Source organism: Dinoponera quadriceps, unplaced genomic scaffold (assembly GCF_001313825.1).
Source record: "Dinoponera quadriceps isolate SergipeBrazil2010 unplaced genomic scaffold, ASM131382v1 scaffold96, whole genome shotgun sequence".
In the NCBI taxonomy this organism is placed as follows: Eukaryota; Metazoa; Arthropoda; class Insecta; order Hymenoptera; family Formicidae; genus Dinoponera; species Dinoponera quadriceps.
Genome location: NW_014554269.1, coordinates 1 through 13,522, shown reverse-complemented (window position 1 = coordinate 13,522; position 13,522 = coordinate 1). Strand labels below are relative to the sequence as shown.

General features: G+C 31.8%; 2 protein-coding genes across 2 annotated transcripts in view; one reads left to right on the top strand and one right to left on the bottom strand.

Moving 5' to 3' along the window:
- Positions 1-7,450, top strand: part of LOC106752225 (protein phosphatase 1 regulatory subunit 3C-B) — a 33,366-nt gene extending 25,916 nt beyond the window's left edge. The window contains exon 5 of the mRNA XM_014633775.1: positions 4,086-7,450. The gene's annotated coding sequence lies outside the window, so the exon portion shown is untranslated. The remainder of the gene's footprint in view (positions 1-4,085) is intronic.
- Positions 7,451-8,431: 981 nt separating this feature from the next.
- LOC106752236 (vitellin-degrading protease-like) lies at positions 8,432-12,617 on the bottom strand. Its single transcript, XM_014633795.1, has 6 exons — positions 12,429-12,617; positions 12,269-12,357; positions 12,091-12,179; positions 11,754-12,006; positions 11,467-11,631; positions 8,432-11,374 (listed from the first exon to the last, which is right to left on the bottom strand). The coding sequence occupies exons 1-6, from the start codon at positions 12,469-12,471 to the stop codon at positions 11,219-11,221; spliced, it is 795 nt and encodes a 264-aa protein (XP_014489281.1). The 5' UTR covers positions 12,472-12,617; the 3' UTR covers positions 8,432-11,218.
- Positions 12,618-13,522: the final 905 nt, after the last annotated feature.

Genomic DNA, 13,522 nt, shown 5'->3' with positions numbered 1-13,522 from the left:
CTTCAACAGTTACAAACAAAAAATTATGTAATGCATAACTCGTACAAAAGTACACAACTTTTATAAAATTATGAACATAAATATCAGTTTTGATCAAATAAAATTACGCACCAAACCTATTACATACTTATTGAGAACGATTTGGATCATGTGAACAAGAAATGATAACAGTCAATCATGATTCAAGTTAAGGTCATTTTATATGAATTGCAGGTCGATCGCAAGCAAATGCAACGCTTATCACGATAGCTAATCAGAAACGTTAATAGTATCATCGATTTTCTGATCAGTTGTCGCATCAAGCGTTGCATCTACTTGTGATCGACTTGTAACTAATGTAGAATAACTTTTACAAATTTCCAGCAAATATATCCCTACATTCGATGGAAAAAGAATCATCGATTAGTTGAAAAATGGTTGAAAAAACACATTGATATTAACCATAGACGATGTAGACCTCCAATAGTCGTCTTTCCAACCTATTATTTCTCACTGAGTAGATTCTTTTTAGATACCCGGGAAAAAAAGATATGAAATTTGCCCATATACAACTATATATAATCGACTATATATAAACTATATATATCACTATATATGATCATACATGTCCACAACGAAAAATATATAATCATACATGTCTACAACGAAAAAATGCTGTTGTTTACAAATTATATGCAAATACAAGTAAATGCTTCTGGCTGCACATGATATTGGTATTTCATTAAATGACATAACACCGTTTTCTTCGTATGGACATACATATAACCACATATATAGGCAAAATTCATATATGATTTTATTTTATTATATATAACCATATATAATCACTTTTTTCCCGGGTATTTATGTCATTTATGTATATAACAATCTTATTTCGCACACGGACAGTATTGTCGATGCTTATTATTATTAAGTCTGGAAAGTACAATGAGCTGCCTTGACCAAAAATCCATATTAAACGTTCAATTTCGCTATTGTTTCAGTATTTCGAAATCACTCGACATGTTCACGAAAGGACTTTCTATCGTTTGCAATTTTCGATTTTCAGTTTTTTCCCTGTCTTGCGTGACACGTTGCACAGCCTTTCTTTTTATAAATAACAGGCTGTCGCTGCCGTCATCTCCGTCGTTGTGCGAGAGATGATAACGATTGAAGAAGATTGAGAAGTCGCGGTCAGCTTTAATTGCTTTAACTAAAGGTTGTTACCACGTATGACGAAATACATCGATCTTATTCGCTCTTTCGCGGGCTCGCTCGCGGCTGTATCTCGTTTTTGCCTTCTTTCCAGTCTCCTCGTTCTCCGTCTCCACCTGATTATGTCATATATTTGTTTTGTCGCAATATATAAAAGAACAATCTTGTCACGTTATGAATCGAACGCGGTATAATATGCAAGATGCGACTAGAGAGACGGGATTTTGGAATTTTCTTCCTTAAGTTATTAGCTATTGTAAGCGAGACATTTTTTATCAACTGACGATTCAGAGGTTGCAAAGTAGAAAATGAAACATTATTCTGCGTTTAATTTCCAACAAACTTAGATTTTTCGGAAGTACTCTCTATGTTTACCTCCTAAAATGTCCGTTTCTTATTGAAAATTGACGTGATTAAAGTAGGTCTGTTACGGATTCGAGACATTCATATTAAATGGACAAATGTGCGGACGAAATGTTAATCTTCCGATGATAAATGTTATATAAATAATACTGAAATCACACAAATGAATGAAGGGGAGTCAGGTCCACGCAGTATCGCAGAAGTGATAACTTTTAATCGCTTTTCTGGAGAAGCTTCACATATGTCTATTTACGTACATATTCGTTCACCTCGTTAGTTCTTCCTCTTTTTTTCTATAACAATATACACAGTATAAAACATTGTTTATGTACTTGTCGTTTAATAGAGAATGCGAATTAACTCAGGCGAAATTTGACTCCTACTTTCGACCTTTACTTACCAACACGCTTATTGATCTTAGAAGGTCATAATTTTTTACGTCAGGTTATATTTTGTGGAAATTGTGCACCTGTGCTTTGTTCTAAAATAGTAAGAGGACAATATTTTATTTACAAATTCAAAAGAAAAACTTTAAAAGGTAAAAATTGAAATTCACTCAAATGGAATTTAGATGCTAGAAATATGGGTGTAATTAAATATAATTAAAAAATTTTGCTTTGATTATTTAGAGATTCAAAGTAAGCATTATTAAATTTTAAATATTAAGATGTTAAGATTATAAAAGGAAAATTTCAATTCAGATATACAAAACCTGTAGCTACTTATAAGATACATAGATCGTCTCATGTATCATTACTTAAAGATTAGTAATAATTGGTGATGTTTTCAGAATATTTTTCAAAGGAATCAAAGCGGTTCTTGACGAACTGCCAAGTACACTGTCATGCTGTTATAAGTGCAACAAACGAAATCAATCCTTCAAATAAAGGAAAGTGTTCTCGACTTTGACCTGATTCAAATATCGATTCAAATATCGAAACAAACAGACTCAAGATATAAACATAGACTCACGCTCGAATTGACATTTGTTTGACAGACCCGAATTTGCGAAATTCTGATACGAATGCGTTAACCCAAGTTCTATAATAGATGCTGCGGTACAAATATTAATTTGACCTTTTTTGCTATATATATATTTTGGAAACACATGACTTATTTGTGTAATGTGCAATCCGATAAACGCCAAAATATAACCCGCGATAATGTGAAATTATCAAAATTGCATATGTATGATAAGGAAATGAATGACATTGCAGAGATTGCTTTAATGCTCAAAGTGCATCAGAGGGTTAAATATGATTATTCTTATCAACGCGTCCTGAAATTGATACATACATTACGACTTCGCTTTCTTTCGTCCTCGCACTTGCTCTCTCCTCCTCTCATTCACACTCCGCTTCTCCCTTCCTTACTCTTTTTTTTACCTTTTTTTTTCCTCTGTGTTATTATCTTTATTTTGTAAGAATTAACAATGTCGTCTGCTGTGCCGTCTGCCAGAAATCGATAAAGCGGCTTAGTAGTGTCGCGATGCGAAATACTTGGAAAGATGACAGGATAGTGAGACTATGTATGTGATGAAAATGTCACGGCACTATCAATAGCTTATCTAAAGTGTTCACGTCAATCACACTTTTGATTAAAATATTTTAGAAATTAAAATTATATTAAAAAATGTAAGTTACTTTCTCATATAATGTTGATGCAAGATTTCGATTGTAGCGATTCTTTTTAAGATGTTGGGTAATTATTGGTTCCCGTTCAGTAAAAAAGACCCATGTGAGCTTTATTTTGTGACCGTTGGGGTCTACAAAAGACCCCAAGTGACTATTCCCGGATTAAGGGAGAATTTACACTTTGACAGAAAAGCGAAAAATAGAAAAGCAGCAACCAATCAAAACTTGCGCTGACAATAAGAAGATAAAGCAAAAACTGTCGACTACCAGCGCGAGTTTTGATTGGCTGTTGTTGTCCTGTTTTCTGTTAAAGTGTGAATTCTCCCTAAAGGCCTTAAGTAGCTGACAACCGCTATAAATTTGCAGTTGATGATTTTAATTGATTTCATCTTTGTTTTGGATAAATATTGCTTGAATACATATTTGGAAATTTTTATTTACTTGGTATATTATTTTATCTTTATAAAATATTTTATTTACTTGACATCACGACGTTACCATATTGCTTAATATTTTAAAAGATTTATTACTTCCACTACAAAAGAATGATAGTGTCTTTAACTTTTATAGAAACCGGAAAAACTATTTTTATATTAATTTATTATATTTTTTCCAATATATATATAATCGTAAAATGCATTTGCATCTTCTACATTGACAATTGCTAAAAGCATCATAAAAACCATCTGATCTTTAAAAGTTAATAAATCAATATAAATCCGAATTATTTGATATTCGTGAATTTTTGCTGCAAAGGAAGACGTTAAAGTTTCTTACACATTCTTTCAATAGTGGTTAGAGATAGAGAGTTTATTATAATTATTAATATAATTATAGTTTATTCGAGATTTTATATCTATCGTACATTCTATTGGTGAATAATTGTTGTTCTAGGTCCTGGCATCCGCGGAGTCGTACAATTATATCGTCGAGGTCATTCGTCCGCTTCCAGATTTATACCAGCCACGTGTCCACCGGCGCGAAAACTTACCGAACATCCTGTTCCTTCTTCTTCCTCTTCTCTTCCTAGGATTTTCGATCCTCCGAACCTGATGATGCCCGTCGAGAACAAGCTTTCGTCCTTGAATCTGTTAGATCTCGCTGATCTCTTTGTTTCGGTGGTAATTATTATTGGTAATAGTTGTATAATTCTATAATTCTATAATTCTTCTTTCTTCTCCTCTTCTTCTTTCTATCTTTCTCTACTTTTTTCTTTCTACCTTTTCCAATATCCTCGATATGATCTTTACTGTTAAAATATAGATTTGCGATCGAGTGCGTCATTATTTTACGTATAACGAAGCAAGAATGTATGTATAACCTAATTACGAGGCTTCTGTATAAGCAAATGGTTACAATTATCCTGCAGATATACAACGCAACTTGCCTTGACGTATGAAACAACATGTTGAACAACTGCTTTGTAACGTCAGCGTATGTAACTCGCTTTTCATGCAACACAAACACTCGAAAGATATCCTTATTTGAATGTGCTTAGTGCCTCTTGTGTTATTTGAGTAACTGCCGTTGAAATTATTGTGATTAATTTTATCGCAAATCACAAACTGAATCCGGCGTGGACATTATCAGCGAAAAATAATGGAATTATGATAATAATACCAATTATGGGCAGAGCTCTTATTCTCTAACTGGTGCTCAATGCGTAACAGGTTTTTCCTGTAGTTCCTTCGGTGTGTACTATTTCGTGAACAAAGGGTAACTTATATGTATCGTTTGAGATGTCATGGAATTTTTTCTTCAATATTATAGAAAGTAGTGAATAAAACTTTCTTAGTATTTTAACGTTCGCTACATCGATTTACATGGAAAACAGGGTTTGTTATTGAATCCCTAAGACTGCAGAAAAAAAGTTTTCCCCTTTCTTTTTTTCTTTTCGTTTGGATCAACTTTCATAACATATCCTTTCGCGCATAAACAAGTGTTCCCTGATCCGTATAAAGTATTAAGAGGAATTCATTAAAAAGTAGATACATGTTGAGATTTTCTTATTTTATTTTGACATGTTCTAACATAGAAGACGAAATATCTATTTTTCGATGACTTCGTCTCAATACTTTTTTTCATAAATTGATGAGGAGAATCTATTTATGTAAGAAAAATATATGATTTTACATAAAAAAGGATACAGGTCGTTTTCTGTCCTCGATATTGATTTTTTGACAAAAATCAAGTGACACTTGAAAAAGAATTTAAAGCGTCGAGAAGGAAATGTTGTGAATGTTTAACTCAGTATAAGCAGGGGAAGAAAAGTTTCACGAATGTATCGCAGGAACCGCGAAGAAACGAAATGCCAAATAGCTTCGAGCATGATGGCGCGTTCTAATTAGGATAAAATTCATATAAATTTAAGTGGTGAGTCAGATTTTATTTCGGAATTCATCAGCAGGAGTGTGAAGTGTGTATATATCAACACGTGGTTCGTATGGTACATTCGTGTAATTATCTCCTTTTTAAGTACGGAAAGAAATTTAGCACTTTTTGTTCTACTGCACTGATAACTCGAATGTACGAGTGTTAAGTTGGATTTCTAGTCGAGAAGCAAATATTTATAATCATTAGCCTAGCGTTTAATCGAATTTGGGAACGTAAACTTTTACTTAATTTGTGAAACTATTTGCAGGAAATGTTAAAGGACGCAACGTCTTCTATAAAATACCACAGATGTTTACTGTTAAGCGCTTTTTTAACGTCGATATTAACTTGTTGTTAGAATATAAGTAGTATGCCGAGAAAACGATCGATATATATTTTGAAAATATTAAACTGTTAGAGTCTAACACTAGTATGTATACTTTTCAGCTTTTAGTTCTCGCAAATGGTAGATAATTATATTGTAAATATGTATCTATATATTTGTATATGTACAGAATTATTAGGTTGTTGCAGATGAAATGGCCATTTTGGAATTTTCAATTTAAACTTTTATTTGACACATCTCATATACATCTTGTCAATCGAAATAGTCTCCATCCACCTCGATACACTTCCCCCAACGTGATACAAGCCCGTCAATGCCTTTCACGTAGAAATTGGAAGAGCGAGATGCAAGAAATTTGTCGAACGCACTTTTACATTCTATTTGGAGTATTTTTTCACTTAAAAAACTATCCACACGCATTACAAACAAACGGTAATCTTCGGACTAACATCTGGTGGTTCGATCACTTACAGAACCTTCCCCAAAAACTGTGCTTACGTTTCGCGTCACCTCGGCCGCGCTATAGCAAGTTTGAATTCGTACAAGAATATTTACCTGCATTTCTTTACTTTCGATGTCGAAGAAACAACGTTTTTCAACGATATAAACAATATATATATGAAATTAAGGTTACACGTGTGAGATGTATACTTTTCAAATATCACACATTCAATGACAGCTGCGTAAAGAAAGCTGAACTACCCAACCGGGAAATTTGAATTATGACAAACGACCGATTTCATCTGCAATAACCGATACAAAGTATGTATATATAATTGCAACTTGCGTATGGTCTTTCCGATATTGCTTAATATTGCTCAATATTCGTTCAAATTAATATATATTTAAATAAATAATACTCATTAATAGCTCGATTATATATTCAAACAGACATTCAAACGCATATATAGTATCAATTATAACTCATTCTTAAAAAGTCGAATTTTTTATTGACTTTTAATAAGTGAAAACAAGAAAGAAAACGAATTTTCAAAATGTGGGTTTCATAAATAGTTTTTCCCGGTATAAATTAACATTTGATTATGATCGGAAAAATTATTTAACGTCCGTAGAATTGGTTTGTACACGTCAATTAGTATGGAATTTGTCAATTTTTTCCAAATATTCGCAAAATAGTGACAGCGTTATAAAAGTTTACTTTTAGAGTAGTAGTGAAGCGAAATATAACACAAACGCTTAAATCCAAACGCACGAGCTCTTTGAATGTGACATTATCTGGTGTCAAGTTTCTCGTCATCGATTCTTCGTTTTCTCATCTCACAACTCTGGCAAATTTTCATAATTGGAACACAATATTGGGACAACCCTTCGAAATCGTTTTTACGTTCTTCTCGAACTTTTTCAAAGTCCATCTGTGTATCTTTTAGCTCTCAACGTTTCGAATGCATATTTTTAACAGATATACTATGTTTAAATGTTCAATTATGTCAGATATAATATACATTTACCTCTATCCTATGCTGTTAAACGACGACAATATTCAAATACTTATTCAAATATTACAATGTTCAAATAATCAGAGACCTGACTTTTGCTTTCTAGAATGACATTGGACAATTAAAGATACTGTTTTCGCGAGAAATATGATAATACTTCAAGGCATAAACTACATCCCGCAAGAAACATCGCGACAACAAGGTTCTAATTAACGATATTCGTATGCGACATTGTACATTTTTTGTAGGACTTCGATAATGATATTGCAAAACAGCCCTGCTTTTTCCACTTATTGAATTTCTATAGCCTATTTTTCTATCGATATTTCTCAGAGCAATAGATGATGAGTAAAACTTTTCACGTTATGCCTTTTCAGCGGAATAGTTTCAGATGTCCAATCTATTGAATGTGTTGAAAACCTTTTGTCCATTTGAAATCAGTTGATCGTGATTTCTAAGAGAAACACATATTCATCGTTTCAAATTATACTTCTATTCGTTTCGACAATCATCTAGGATTAAAAGCACTTACAGAGGGAAATCCGGGTGTCCTTTGCGAATTTTGAAAAGTTCCATATTGTGATGTTTATATATAGAGTTTGATATAAAATTAATATGAAATATTTAAGTGTCAATGGGCTGTAGAGTTGACGTTATAAGGTTTCAAAGTGTGGAATGATCTCATGCGTGAGTGATATTATAGCAAATGTCCGAGGCCTGAAGAGTCAGTTTGAGAGTGCCTAAATGCTAGCTCTCGAGATGATAAGTTTCTCTTTCATATATTCGAAACCAACGAACGTTTGTTTTAAAGTTACATTTTCCCTTAATATATACTTGCGTTCTTAATACATCTAATGAATTTATATGATAAACATATTCTTCATATAATTATGAATCAATTTACTAAAAAATTGTATATACGTATAAAGACTAAATGGATAAAAACATTAATTGTTAGAAAGTTAATACATTGTATTAGATCTTAAATATATGTTATTAAATATAAACTGTAGTTTGTTATATAATAATGAAGCTACAAGTAAAAATAACATTCAAAGTAACAATTAAATTAAAAGAAAAAAAATTTCTTATATAATTATACCATAATTATATTAAAAAATTGTGGTAAAAAAAATTGTGGTAAATGTTTGGAAGTACTACTCCACCGAAAACTGTGTTTTTTGTAGTAATCAATAAAATAGGTTATAAAAAGATAATTGTATAAGTTTTAAGAAAAGGATATGAGGTCTTTTATGTAAAAATCGAAAAACGTTAAGGTATATTTAAAATGTTAAAGATCAATTTTATGATAGTTACAACTTCGCCAGAAAGTTTTTTATATTTATAAACATATGCAATCGATTCTAAAGATCAGCAGTGCTCTGTTTATTTAATGCGTTCTCTGTATGTTTCATTCATTTAACTTTTGGCGATGGAAGTGAATGATAACTGTACAAATTGTCACGTTACTCTTCGACAGGCATTAGATATATTTTTCTATAATATAATAATAATCAGTGATTTTTTACAATATCATACCTACTAAAGTTATGTGCAATACTTATAATGAACATATATCAAGTGAAAATTGAATATGAGGATGCCAAAAATGAGAAAAGAAAAACGTGGAAGAAATACATTGATTCTCGTTGTAACTTCTAGCAATCATGGCGTACGGGAATATCGTTCTGTAATGCGCATTTGTTTCTAATTGCATAGTGTCGATTTATTGTGTGTAACATTTGTTGCTATCACCACATCAAATTGTTTTGAGAATGAAATCAACGTAGGATGACAAGCGATTATTGACTGATTAAAGTTTATAAGAGAGATACGATGATCTATTGGTCAGAAAAAAATACTTTAATGATAATAGGTGGGCTAGACATTGTTATAGAGATAGATAAAGCAAAGTTTAGCATAAGAAAATTCAAGAGGTTTGATAATTGAACATGGTTTTTTAGTGGTTTTGAATTTACAATACCAAAAAATTCTTTGCTGAATCCATACAATGTCGAGATTTTAATACTCTTGAAGAAATCGTACAACGTTTTATAAGAACAGGATCGATTATTATAAGTGATTATTGAAAAGCTTACAATAATTTAAGCAATTTAGGACAATCTCAAAATCGATTATATAATTATATATCTTTTTATAACTTGTTTTATTGATTATTATTTAAAAAACGCAGTTTTCGGTGGAGTAATATTTCCAAACATTTACCAAAATTGTTAAGAGACAATTAAATTAAAAAAAATACTTTTGTCTTGTACAGTCATTGAAAAATTAGTTTCGAAAGAATTTACGAAGAATGCAAGAAAAAATTAATATTAGAGAAAAGATAACACTGAAAAATATCACCCGTTGGTCTCGAATACGCGAAAGCTCGAGCTGATACTATGCGCCAAATTGACCTTGTAAGCCTCGGATATTCGCTGTAATATCGCTCATGCGTGAGGTCATTTCAAATTTTAAAATCTTGTAACGTCAATTCTACAGCCCATCGACATTTAAATGTTACATATTATTTTTATAGTGTCAAACTCTATGTATTAATATATATATATATAAATAAATATAATATCGAGCCTTCCAAAATCCACGAGGAATACACCCGGATCTCTCTTTGTTAGTAAACAGGTGTATTGAGAGAACGTGAAAGATGATTAAATTTAATATTAGCGAACCGAATTTTTATTGATACTTTTGCTTCAGATCGGAACATGTCCGAGACTACTTGAGTTGTACTCGTCGAAGATGATAACTAAAAATATTATCACTGTAATGAGACTTATCTGTGTCACGTGTACATATAGAAGCGTGTAATTACTTCTATCCGAGAGCCGCAAGACTGATAACTTATAAGCTACTTACATATTGTAAATAATAAACTGCACATGTTCGGATTTATCAAATAAAAGTGTTTAAAAATTTTACTCACTGAACAATAGTTAGGAATATTTCCCGACGAGCTGGTCTCAAAGATAGTCTATAAATTTTTATATCGTTCCTCTTTTACGCATGACGTGTATAATAAAATAACAAATATATGTACAGAGTGATTCAAAACAACCTTTTATCATTAAAGCTACGTAATCCTAACTAAATTACGAGGCAACTTTTTATATAGCAAAACTTTTTCCGAAGCTTATTTTTTAAAATTATTAACAGAAATAGCTTATTAAGAGTCGGGTAGAGGAAGTAGGTAGAAGTGGCGCAACTTGCAGTCTGACGCGCTTATGTGAGGTGCCTGCGACTCACTTGCTCATTTGTTCATATTTCCTCACACACATTCGGAATATGCAACTTTTATTAATACACACGTTTATCATAATGAATCACTGTCAATCACTATTAATTATTATCCAGGATGTGCAAACTCCCCTCTTAGAAAATGGGTGACACACGCTATCTGCGTATATATATGATTTTAGATATCAACATTTATATAAGAAGAAAGAAAAATCAAATAAGCACGGCTATTATGCCTTCGATAAGTTCAAACACATTAGTCAAGCGTCTTCGTGGATTACAAAGTGTTAAACAAGTAAGTAAATTGCTTATTGAAAAATATGCGCTCAAGATATTGTTAAACAAATAAATTGCTTATTGAAAAGAAAATGCGTTCACAATTGCATGCAAACAAACGGTTTATTAAAATTTAACAAAATGTTCTTTTCTTCAGTAAATTTCTTCTCAGTGCATGACTTTCCTGTTGGACCCATTCTACCTGCACATGAGCGTTATGCCTCGAATTGTCAGATATTTTCTGTATACATATATAATTAATATAATTATATTTTTATATAATTTTCTATCTGTGTATGTATACTTACAACAATAAATTCTTACGTACATTTTTCGATTTTTCCTCTAATCCAATTTTGAAGAAATATGGCATCAGTGTACACACCGGGTGAATACGGTTCTCCACAACCATCTCCCCATGAAGTTACACCAAGCAGAATATTGTCTTTGTTAATTAATGCTGCACCAGAATCGCCCTGTTTGTATAAATAATAACATGTATTAAAAACAATATTGTAAAATACTGTTTTCTTTTTTTAAATGAAGTTGTTATGTATTTACACTTTACCTTACAAGTATCATCCATACCCTCCTGAAATCCATAACACGTCATTCGAGATGTTAACTCATACCTGAGTTTGTAATCTTTATAACATTGCTCTTTTTGTATTTGTGGTATCATGACGCAATGAGGCACTTCCGTAAGAGCAGGATAAATGTAATCGTTTATTTTCTGCATATTTTACAAAAATATAATTTCTTCTGTACAGACATTGTGGCATAAATTTCAAATAATGCCAGTTATTTCATTGCTGACATTGAATTAATAATATATTGTGATAATAATATTCTTACTATATAATATCCCCAACCGCAAACTAAACCCCATTTCGTATAAGTATCTTCAGCATCATTTTGTACTAGATAAACTGGTTTTGTGGAATTGTCAAATGGAGGTGTTATTTTAATCACGGCGATGTCATAGTCATTTGTTATATTGTTGTAGTCTTTATGTACAAAAGCACGAGTTACTTCGTGGATGGTACCACCTTTATGTAAAAAAGAAGATCCACTGCGTACACTAATTTCCTTAGTAGGATGCTTAGCTCTACGATATAACATATTAATGCATCTAGTGAACAACAATAATATAATTAATTACTGTAAATTTATTTTGGTTTTTCCCACTTACGCTCTCACGCAGTGAGCTGCTGTTACAGCATAATGTTTATCGATTATAGCAGCACAACATATGTATTCACCATTCAGCATAACTGACAACTAAATATAAAAAAATTGCTTCGTTGATAACCTTATGTATAAAAGAAACTATTACTAAAGATCAATTTTTAATATAATAATTTACTTACCATATAAGGAATGAATTTAATATTCACGTCTGAACCACCGAGGATTTTTTTTACCGAATTTATTGGCAATCCCTGACATAAATGCGCTACTAAACGTTTCATTAGTTTAAATAACAATTATGAAATTAACGCAATCAATTGCAAAATAATTAATTGTTACCTGCAAAATGGAGAAGAGCGAGCGTAAAGAAATGAATATTCATTTTGACGATAGAAACTCAACTACTCCGTTGTACTAATGCGTGGTTCAAATTATTAGCAGAATTTATCAAAGGACAAAGCGCTTACACACATTTAAAAAAAATGTACCTTATCTACATCCTACACATACGCGCGTGTACACGATGAATATCGTCTAAATTATCATCTAAACTATTAAAGATAGAGAAAAGCTTCATAGATAAAAATTAAAAAAATTTAGTACTTTACAATGACAATTGATATTACATTTATAAATAAAAAAAAAATTTGGATTTTTTTAATACCTATTTACCTTTACCTTACTATTTACCTTTTTTTTATAAATTTTTGTCAACCAAATAATAAGATTTTTTTGCTAAATTCATATATATATATATATATATATATGTATTCTATATATATATATAATATAATATGTATATATAATTTATGTATTCTATATATATATATAATAAAGTCATATTCCGAAATACAACATTCCGAGAGATAAATCGAAAAATGGGTGGAAGTACGCTATATACGAGGTCTGTTCAAAAAGTATCGCGAATTTTGTGTTTTTTCAAAAATTATTTATTTATTCATGAATATCTATTTTGTCTCCTTCAAAGTAATCCCCATCAGATATTATACACTTGTGCCAACGTTTTTTCCAATCCTCGAAGNTTCAAAAAATCATTTTTTGTGATCTTGTTCAGCTCCTCCTTCGATGCCGTCTTTATCTCCTCAATCGTAGCGTAGCGTCGTCCTTTCACGTGCCTCTTCAGTTTCGGGAACAAGAAAAAGTCACAGGGGGCCAGGGAGAATACGGTGGCTGCGGCATCATTAGTGTGTTGTTTTTGGCCAAAAATTCGCGCACAAGCAACGATGTGTGAGCAGGGGCGTTATCATGGTGCAAAAGCCAATTTTTGTTCTTCCACAAATCCGGGCGTTTCTGGCGGATTGCTTGGTGCAAATTGCGCATAACTTGCAGGTAATATTCCTTATTGACCGTTCTACCCTGTGGCAAGAACTCATAATGCACCACGCCCCTGCAATCGAAGAAAACTGTAAGCA

Coding starts and splice junctions, on each gene's coding strand:
- LOC106752236 (XM_014633795.1), bottom strand. CDS start 12,471: ATGAATATTCATTTCTTTACGCTCGCTCTTCTCCATTTTGCAG. Junction 12,007..12,090: donor GCAGCTCACTGCGTGAGAGC/GTAAGTGGGAAA, acceptor GTTATATCGTAG/AGCTAAGCATCCTACTAAGG. Junction 11,632..11,753: donor GCGGTTGGGGATATTATATA/GTAAGAATATTA, acceptor TAAAATATGCAG/AAAATAAACGATTACATTTA.